The sequence below is a fragment of the Opisthorchis viverrini genome (assembly GCF_000715545.1).
Source record: "Opisthorchis viverrini unplaced genomic scaffold opera_v5_233, whole genome shotgun sequence".
Taxonomy (NCBI): domain Eukaryota; kingdom Metazoa; phylum Platyhelminthes; class Trematoda; order Opisthorchiida; family Opisthorchiidae; genus Opisthorchis; species Opisthorchis viverrini.
In genome coordinates, this window is record NW_008751886.1 from 727,686 (window position 1) to 737,343 (window position 9,658).

At 45.4% G+C, this 9,658-nt stretch overlaps 1 protein-coding gene across 1 annotated transcript; it reads right to left on the reverse strand.

The window, feature by feature from the left end:
* Window positions 1-1,677: 1,677 nt before the first annotated feature.
* On the reverse strand, window positions 1,678-2,116 carry T265_08649 (hypothetical protein; the record flags this gene model as incomplete). Its single annotated transcript, XM_009174515.1, has 2 exons — window positions 1,678-2,053; window positions 2,103-2,116. The coding sequence occupies 2 exons, from the start codon at window positions 2,114-2,116 to the stop codon at window positions 1,678-1,680; spliced, it is 390 nt and encodes a 129-aa protein (XP_009172779.1).
* Window positions 2,117-9,658: the final 7,542 nt, after the last annotated feature.

A 9,658-nucleotide genomic window follows, 5' to 3' on the forward strand; every position in this document is an offset into this window, starting at 1 on the left:
ACGCCTCTCTGTTTCGACGGCGAAAGACGAAACCATTTTCCTAACTTCGAAGGCCAAGACTGAGTTTACCAACCTCCAGAATCTGTAGCACTGACATCAACTTGGCTGTCAAGCGTAGTGTATCATACCACGCTCCTTCACCAAAGCTATTGCACTCACCGTGTAGCACTCAGCCCATGCTATGCTGGACGAAAACAATTACCGTCAAAATAATCGAACTATTACCCTCACGCGACTTCCACTTCCTGATTCTGTTTATTCTCGATGGACGAAGATGCAGCTGCTGCAACCAATGCGCTCCAGTACACAGGCGTTTTTGGTCGTAACATTGAAATGGTCTTGATTTACACCTCCGAAACAAGGCATCTACGAGCAGAATTCTCTAGCCGGTGGTGTTTCCGCTGTATAGTAAAAGTTAGGTGTCTACAGGTATCCAGAACACTTGACTTGGGAAAACGCTGTCACCACTTACCACCTTCAACGACATCGTCCGCATTGGTTTTGACACCTGTTGCATAGGAACCATAAGGGAATTCCCGGAAAAGCCTTGGCCCTTAGATCATGGCAAAGATGGCTCCGACCCTCCGAGCATAACTGAAGACGCTGATGGGTACGGTCAAGAGCGACGGCTCGGGTAGTGCATTACGATATGTTCAGATCCAGGCACCGATTGCCTTGATCGGGTTCAGTGTGTATCCGATACATTTCTGGGGCCAAATTGCTCTGTTAGTCGTTCGAAAGTAAATGAGTACGTTAGTTTCTCCCATCATTGACGGTTTTCTTAACTTTGAAAGGACAAACCATGAGTCATACGCATCTTGTACAAGTGCCTCCTGCGAACCCGAACACCGGGCGCTTTGGAAAAAGTGTTTTTGAAAAACTGACCACATGACAGTTGTGCTTTAATCACTTCCTATCCATTCAAATTTGCAGCTAATCCTATTTCGTGTCTAATCTGCACCCTTTACGTCTCGCATCGGATCAGAATAAAAGAAATTACATTTCGTAGGTAAAATCGGTCTCTTGGCTTTCTGTTTCCACTCTTGTCTGTTGTTTTTATCCCTGATGGTTTTGACAGTTAAGCACCAGTGCGTACTGCTGGCAAATTGGCGTTAACAGTGACTACGAGGGTGCACGTTCGGTACATTCCCCAAGCACTTGAGCTATATGATGCATGGTTAGCCACCTAACTAGCACATGGTGCTCCAGTTATCAATTTATTAACTGCTTTAAGCTGAGATGCCTCAGCTCTTAGCGCACGAATTTATTGACCGGAGGGTCTAGTGCAAACCCGACCTCTGCTTCTCCACTTCCCCCGTCCAGTCTTGAGCAATCTGGCAGTTTCCCAGCCCTCAAGCTTCCTTCGAGTGACATGGCAGCTGGATGCCGAAAGGGTTTTACGGCTGAAAGACTGTCCTTTTTGTATTTAAAAAGGCTTGAGACTATAGAGATGAGGCGATTGCTCCTCTTAATTTTGGCCCTGTCGTAAGCGTGTCCCGAATCAGCCATTTTGATCAGCTTACAAAAGCAACCAATATTAGACCAAACTCTAGCCCATAAAATACAAGATAAGAGACTGCACAAACTGAATTGCATTTCCGCTACACGGCACAAGACTATATAGTTTTGATGATACAACACGGTCGAATCAAACTCAGGTATTGAGAGACGAGTGAATCACATTTGGCCGGGATAAACTCCATAGGTTCGACTGCACTCCTTCAACGCATCCGAGAACCCGGTGCACAGTGTTATGTCTCGTTGAGTTTGGGTGCAACGGATCAGCTCGTCAATCTGATATTGGCAAGGGTTCTGCTGAGAAGACACCCGCGCAGGCTCGCTACTCTGGACTTGTTCTGGTTGGGAACCGCTTCCCGAAAATGCACCAGTTACTGCAGAGCCAATGACGTGTCCTACAGCGACACCACCAGCAGTGGCAGCCATCTGTCCCATCAAACCTGGTTGTTTGGGTTGTGTAGGTGGCGGGTGGGCAAGAGCTGCGGGTGGCGGTCTTGCTGGTAAGTTGCTACGCATTGGTGGTGGGCTTGCTGATCTACAAAGGATTTATTCACGTTAGCCGCACAAAATGTTGTCGAGATTACCTGCGGCGAACCATTTTCCGATAACCTGCGACAGACCCAACGACAGAAAGATGGCCGGCTGGAAATTCAGCGATCTCATTGGCTGTTTGTTATCACGCTGGCTGTCACGGTCCCGCGGATTGATACATAGGGCCGAAGCTTTTGCCAAAGTTTCTCCGATCAGGTTTGTTGTTATCGTTGAGCGGCTGCCGTTCCCCAGGAGGGAACAAGCGAATAAAGGTGCAGCGCTCATATTTAAGTTCCCAGCAGCATGCTGGCCAGCGCGAGTACCCACATAAGAAAGCGTTTTAATTTGCCTTCAATCGGGTACTAGATGCAACATGAACAATCGCTGAAGGAAGTTCATTCCACCAACAACCCAATATGACAAAAATTGTTGCCCAATAAAAATGCGCACCCCGAGTCTTAAAATCTGTTTTCTATATCCCCTGTGCGTATTAGAGGGGTCAACGTTGAAACCGCTGTGGACCTAACCTAGTTACAACAGGTCATAAGTAAGTATTGGATTATGTGTAGCATTAGTAATTTTCAGTGAGCGTTACAAACGAGAAAGAAATGTTGGTAGTTCTTTTCATGCAACCTACGTTCTGCTGAGTCCAAGGTTGTTGGATCGTATTTTCCCCTGGTCTGTTATTGGGACGCAAAAGTGGTCGGCCTTCAAGAGGAAATAATAGCTTCTCAGCCGGTAAGGTTGACTTGTGATGTATAAGACGTTAAACGACATTTCCGCTGCTGGAGGCCATGAAAGCTATTCGCCGCGGTCCTGCGCTGAACGAAACCTCCACGAAACCCATCCCGAGCGACTTCCTAGCTTCTTGTCTGCAGCAGTATCTGATCCCGTGTTTTCCATATTCCGAACCTGGAAGCTGATGGCTGACTAAATCGAATGTATGGTGGGCAACTTCACATTCTACGTCCATCTGTTTTTTATCACCCCTCACGCAGGCATCGGAGATTCGTAGGAAAATAGTGCCTTGGGGTAAACACGCGCTGCTAATCCCCGATTAGAGTATGGCCTGTGTGAGCGCAATTATGTACCGCTGTTTAACGTAAGAAAACTGTTTATTATCGTGACGTATGTCGGGACGTCCGGGGCAGTTGGTGGATAAGTGCTTCAACACTATGCCCTCCGTGTTTGAAGGTGGGTAGCCTACAGGCATACTACCAGGGAGGTTAACAGATTTATTAACTGTACGCCGGGTCTAAGAACGAGGTCTAAAGAGGCCTTTGAGGTTTAACTGTCTGAATCCTGCCTTGAGGTTTCCAAGGGTTTTTTCTGTAGCCAACGGATCCAGAATGGATGTGCCGGGGGCAAAATTTTATTGTTAACTTTCGTCCGGACCGCTCCGTTCTGAAAAGAAGTGCAGTTTTTCTGCAACATTTTTTCGGGTCATTTCCACTGATCTTTAACACTCATGAGTGATAACCAGGTTTCATTTTGCCAGCTTTCTTGTTTGTTGTGGAGTGCATCACGTATCAAAGTTAGAAGAAGTCGGGACCCACAAACTGGTCGTATGAGTTTGATAATTAGCCAAACTGGTCACCCTGCCAACTCGCGCATTTAAACTGCCACCGGGCACCGTAGGCACGTTGTCGCACTTCATGCCTAACATTCGGTTGACAATTGCTCTGTCTGCATTTCTTGTGGACCACCGGTAGCTTTGGAGGCGAGCAGCTTGTGACGATCTGGCTAATGATTGACAACGGGTGAACCGAAGCGATAGAATACAACGTAACAGAGAATTCCACACCAGGCTTATGTTAGGGTGAAAAATTATTATTATTATTATTATTATTATTATTATTATTAAATTGAAGCACACGTACTAACTCTTAGAATGGGTCAAACACCATGGGAAATCTTTCGGATATTTGCGCACGCAGAAAAACGAAATCAATTTCGATTTACTACCACTGCTCAACCGACGCTTCTGAATTTTCGCGGCCGAACAAGAGAAAATCTTCACGGTTGATCGATGTAAGCGCCGTCACCCTTGAAGAGGCGGTGACAGGGAAGCACAGTTACTGTCTTTTTTCTTTGAGGAAAATTTCTACCTGAAACAGGATCAGATTGTTTGAACGTCAATGTTGTAAGCGGAAAAAAGGAAGGCAAAACAAGTGGAACCTAGATTTACACATGACAAGGAAAGTGTAAACTGCTAAAACTGATGAACAAGAAGTAGCAGGGTTGGCGTAATCAAGCTGGTTAATTCGAAATAAAATTTGAAACCACCGCTGACGCTTCTTGGCTTTAGACATTTAAGGCCAAGCTTCGATCACACAAAACGTCATCCGGAATGACGTACTAGGTGGATTAGCAGCACGAATGAATGGCAGCTGGAATCATAGAATCGTGGTGTACATGGAAGCTATAGGGACACGCATGCGTCCCTGTTGTGGTGCGATCGGGTATAAAAGTCAGGTGCAAGAGCAAGCTAATGAAAACACACAAGCCAGGGCGCGAACTGTACAGAACATTATCAATATTCTGGAGGTCACACACTCAAATCTCACACAAATGGTTAAACTCAAAAGAAAAACTCAGCAGATTGGAACAAACGAGTTCTGGAGGCCGCTGGGGCGAGGTGAAGAGTTTGATTGTGTTAAGAGTTAACGAACAGGTAAGCGAGAGAGTACAGTGAAGGATGGGAATGGAACAAATGCGTTTGTGCCATCCAAACGGTTATGGCAGTGCTGTGCCCTCAGTGCACCGATTAGACTTCTTAACGAACGTCATTTTCAGTTCATTGGGCTGGGATTTGTAAATATTTGAGAGGTGGGGATTATATATAGGTTGAACAAATAAATATGGAGCGGGATAACGTAGCCCACGTAAGATCTCAGACAGGAAGACGTACATAAAACCGCTGTTCAGTATTGGGTGAACGAAATGAAGCTGCTTAGAGCGAACAGATGTAGGCATCACTCGGAACATCTGTGAGCCATTGCGAAAATTCTATACTGTGTCTACCGAACCAGCAACGCTCAATCTGAAAATGCCATAGAAGATCAAATGCCTCTGAAACGAGTAGGTGCATATCTACCTGGTTCCGTAATGTAGAGGGTATTTAATAAAAGGGAGCCCGTACTCACATGACGAACACTTCTATTTTCTGAATTCCGAAGCACAAAGTTTAGACAAGTGAGCTTCGTAGTGGAACTAAAAAAGAAATGAGCAAGTGTCATAAATGTACCTGTAAAAGTTCACCCAGCAGTATTGTGTGTTTTGTGGACATGTAACTAGAACAGGCCAGGCTGCTCAAAACACTCAAAAGTATATAAACCATTTATTTTAAAGATACTTGAATGTATACCGGCTAAAGATCCGTACGTCGGTAGATGCCGAACGACCGATAACGCCAAATCAAGACGGAGCGCTGATAGTAGTTAACTCGGCGGTTGGAATACTTCAATCCACGCATAACACACGAGGATTTTCAGACGAAGAAGCTACTGTGAACCGCCTGATCAACACGAGATTAGTTCGGTTGTCAATCGTCTCAAAAAGGAAGAAGTTCTATGAGAAGATGCCATTTCCTCGGTTATTCATACCTATTGTCTCTCCGTAACCCTTCTACCTCTAAACACATTTTCGTTTGATTTGGCGGACGATTTCCGTCTCTTCTGCCTGCTGTATCCGTATCTTGTATCTGATCCTTGATAGCCGTGAACCATTACGCAAAAATTGTCAGGGATTCAGTCTCATAATTACTATCGTCCAGATCCTCGCTTCTGTACTTCTCGCGAAATTTTTGAAGGCGCGCGACGCTCAAAGAAGACAGTCACGATAGGTTGCGCGGGCCGGGAATCCACTGCAGGTCGCGCCTACTTCCCAGCACCACTGCTTATTTCATTGACTTTTCAGCTGCGTTCCACTCTATCCATCGTACGACACCATAGGATGGCGGTACGCTAGGCAAACATGTAGCGGTCACTCACTAGATCACGCTCCACAGACACTCAAATCACGTAAGAATTCCTGTACCGATTGCAAACTCAATTAGCACATTTTGGCGTCGCCATTGAAACAGTTCATCGTGCCTACCGTGATGCAACCATGGAATTCGAAACCAACTGCGCAAACGTAGAAAAATATTTTCAGCGGTTTGACATGTGGTGTCTAACAACATACGATACGGATGATGAGAAGCCCACGGCGTATTTTCTACATTTTGTTGGCAAGGCGACGCACACATTGGTCGAGAAGTTAGTTTATCCAAAATCTCCAATCGATATTTCATAAAATGCATTGAGGGAAAATGTTCTGCAAGATTTTAAACTGATTAATTTCGTAGCAACCGAAAGACCCAGGTTCAATATTTTGATGCACTCCCATTCTCAGTTGGTTCGTTAGTTTGCATTACAGTTACAGGCAGGAGGCTAAATGTGACTACGGTGCCCAACTAGAAGGTGGACTGTGTGATAGACTCATTGCTGGCATTCAATTCCCCAAGGTGCAACAGAAGCTGCCGCTCTATCTAGGTCAACAAATTTAAACTATTAGGAAAATGTGTGGCCAGTATGAAAATGTAAAGCATTACGAAGACTGATGGAGCAGTGTTGCTAAATTACTCTAAAGGAAATAATTCAAGGATGCACATATACAACATATTCAAACCTCGGACAAATTTTCGTGCTCCAAGTCCATCAATACGTCCCTTCATAGGTTGTAATTCTGATTCAGTGGTTCAAAAAATTTGGGAAACGTAAGTCTTGTGGACGGAATCATTCCAGATGTTTATGTCCTGACAGGCAAGCAAAGTATTTTATCTGCGGGAAAACGCGATGCATTCTGCTTGTCTGCACGTCCAGAAACATGTACCAATCAACTTCTGACCCTAATACTGACCTGAAAGCACTAACTGAACATAGCTCTACTTCTCCATCTATTTTGCCTCGAAAATTGTCACGCGTTTTTAAAACTTTGACATCCGCTTCTGGCCAAAAGCATGAGTTCGTTGTTGACACTCATAGTGTCGAGTCATTATCCCACAGTCATATCTGACTGCATTTTACCCCAGTGTTGTGATGGTGTTTGCAGAAATTAATATCTGTGATACCTCTGGATATTCTGTAACTCTAATTGGTAGTTACATGCTTGCTGTGAGATTTCCTCAAAGTGCGCTTATCGCTTATAATATTTTTTAGTTTAAACCTCGGTACCACCAATTATCGGACTCAAATTTTTGCGCTCATTCCGAACTTGTACCTCCCTATGGACTTCCGTAACCGCGATTGGGCTCAAACACCTGATACTGAAAACAATGCCCACCCGTGAAACTTGAGGGATATCCTCGGTCCTGTTCACCAATCAATGAAACGGTTATCGGTGCGCTGCATTTCCTGCAATCCATTGGTCTGAACGAAAAGCGCATGCGGTCAATTAGGCCATAAAACGGTTCCATAGGCACGCTTCTGCTCAAAATATACTGATCAGGGCGGGGCGGCTTGCTTTTCAAAGCGAGGACTCTCATCAATAATTATTCAGTATTGCTTTGTACAAGGTTCTAGAAGGATCGACGGAGAATTGTTATTCCACACAGCTACTACGCGAAATGAGAAAAAGTTGCTCAATGAAAACGTGTGCTCTGCGCTTGAAAGTTTTCTTACCATGTCCTCGCCGTGTATTTGCTGGATAAACGGCGAAAAATATTTTGGACAAGCCTCGTTCGAACGGACTACGCGTTACAATTACGTATCCTCGGAGGCGACGATACTCACTAGGAAAGAGGTTGAGCACCGCGGATTCGATCAGTAGGTCAGTCCTCTTCAGATTATCACACTAGATCAGTGTTGAGTGTCAGTTACATCTATTGACGGTTAGTGAAGTTGTCAAATCTTGCTTTGGTGGATTGAGGGGTAAACTAATTCTAATCGGGTTTGGCTCGTTAATCTTAAAGTTCAGGATGCTTCTGCTGATGATTCACTCCGGTTGTCACTGGCAGATTTTACCTGGTTTTTGTGGGGTCTTGACTGCTCCGCCAACTTTGTTCGAGGGCTTGAGGTCAAGTGGGTTCCAAATGGTGACCACTCTTCCTTATGATGATCGCACACCAACGCGTGTCAGCTCGACGAATCCAGAACCGTTCTCCACACGCTTACCCGTTCCAAACCTTATATTCTGTTAACACTGGGATGCTTGGTGATTTCTACCGCCTCGGCGACCAGTCTGTGTGACGTGGACCGTAGTTCTTGTCTCAAAACCTCAACATTTTCTAAATCTATTTTGTGTCCCGTGTCGAGCGCGTGTCCTGCAATCGCCGAATCTTTCAGTAACGCTTGGCATTCATCTGCGTTCCCCGGCGGCCTGTTTATTTTTCTACTATGCACTCCGGGTCTGATGTGTTGTCCCCTGGCCGTCCGTCCTATACAGACCTAGGTGCAGTCATTGCGCTTGATTTTGTAGACAGTCCCTGGTTCTGTTTGCCGGGAGGCAATCCTTCAATTGCACCGGTGCAGAGCGCAGAGTGCTCTCCCTCTTGAAAGTAACTCTAATGTTGGTCGTGTTTAGAATTCTTCGAGTTAACCCCAATGTCCCTGGCTTATATGGAATAACAGCTGGCCCGATCCATTCCCTGTTGTGTTTCGCTACCGGTATTAATACTCACCTCACTTGGCCTGATGAAGCTATTGTTTCAAAAGCGAGACGTTGTTCAAATAAAAACTACCGATTGTTTATCAAGCTCTTATGAAACGATGATTTCTCAATCGGTTTCAAACCTTTTCCAATTGATCGAAAGTTTAGACCTCTTTTTAGTAGTCGCCGAATCTTTTTAGGCAGCCTGCGGCTCATCCGACTGCGTTCTGTATTTTTGGAAAGAACATCGTGTCAGCCTCGTGAAATTTCTGGAAAATGGTCCTACATAAGTCTTCTACTGAAGCTTGTCCCGGTTTAACTTGCTCAAAAAAGATACACATCCCCTAAATATTTGCATGGAAGATGTTTCGAATCTACCATTGAGGTTCGGGATTCCCGGCCCAGTAGCGGATGAAATCAAAGATCAGCACAGAGTGGTCGCTATCTCAGTGAGGCGTTGATCGTTACCTGATCAACGAAGTGTTTTTCGTTGATGTCCAAATCCAGGAGGGATGGTATTTGTCTTGTGCGTTATCTAGTGGGTGCAATAACGTGTTGAGTCCAAGCGCCCTGTTGAACGACTTCAATCAGCGCCGCTGCAAAATGTCTGCCTGATTCGACGCGCTGGATCTTTATCAAGGAGTCCAATAAAGCGTTGAAGTCGCCTACCAGCAGGAGATGAGTAAAGTGGTAGCTGGAGGGGAGTTGCTCAAAGGCTCGTATGGGGAGTTGATAGTCACCGGGTGGACTGGAAGGGCGACGATAGACCACACCAAGAAGAGAATCGAACTCTCTCAGAGGGATTTATATATACAGTGCATCTAAAAAACGTGCAGGAGTGGTATCAGACAGGACAAATCATGATGGGCGGCCGCAGGTAAGCAACATAGCCAGCTCTCCTCTCCGAAAACAGAGTAGCCATTTATCGTGCCCTCCGCGCCAGTGACATCTGGAGTAAGCCAGGTCTTTGTGGGTGCGA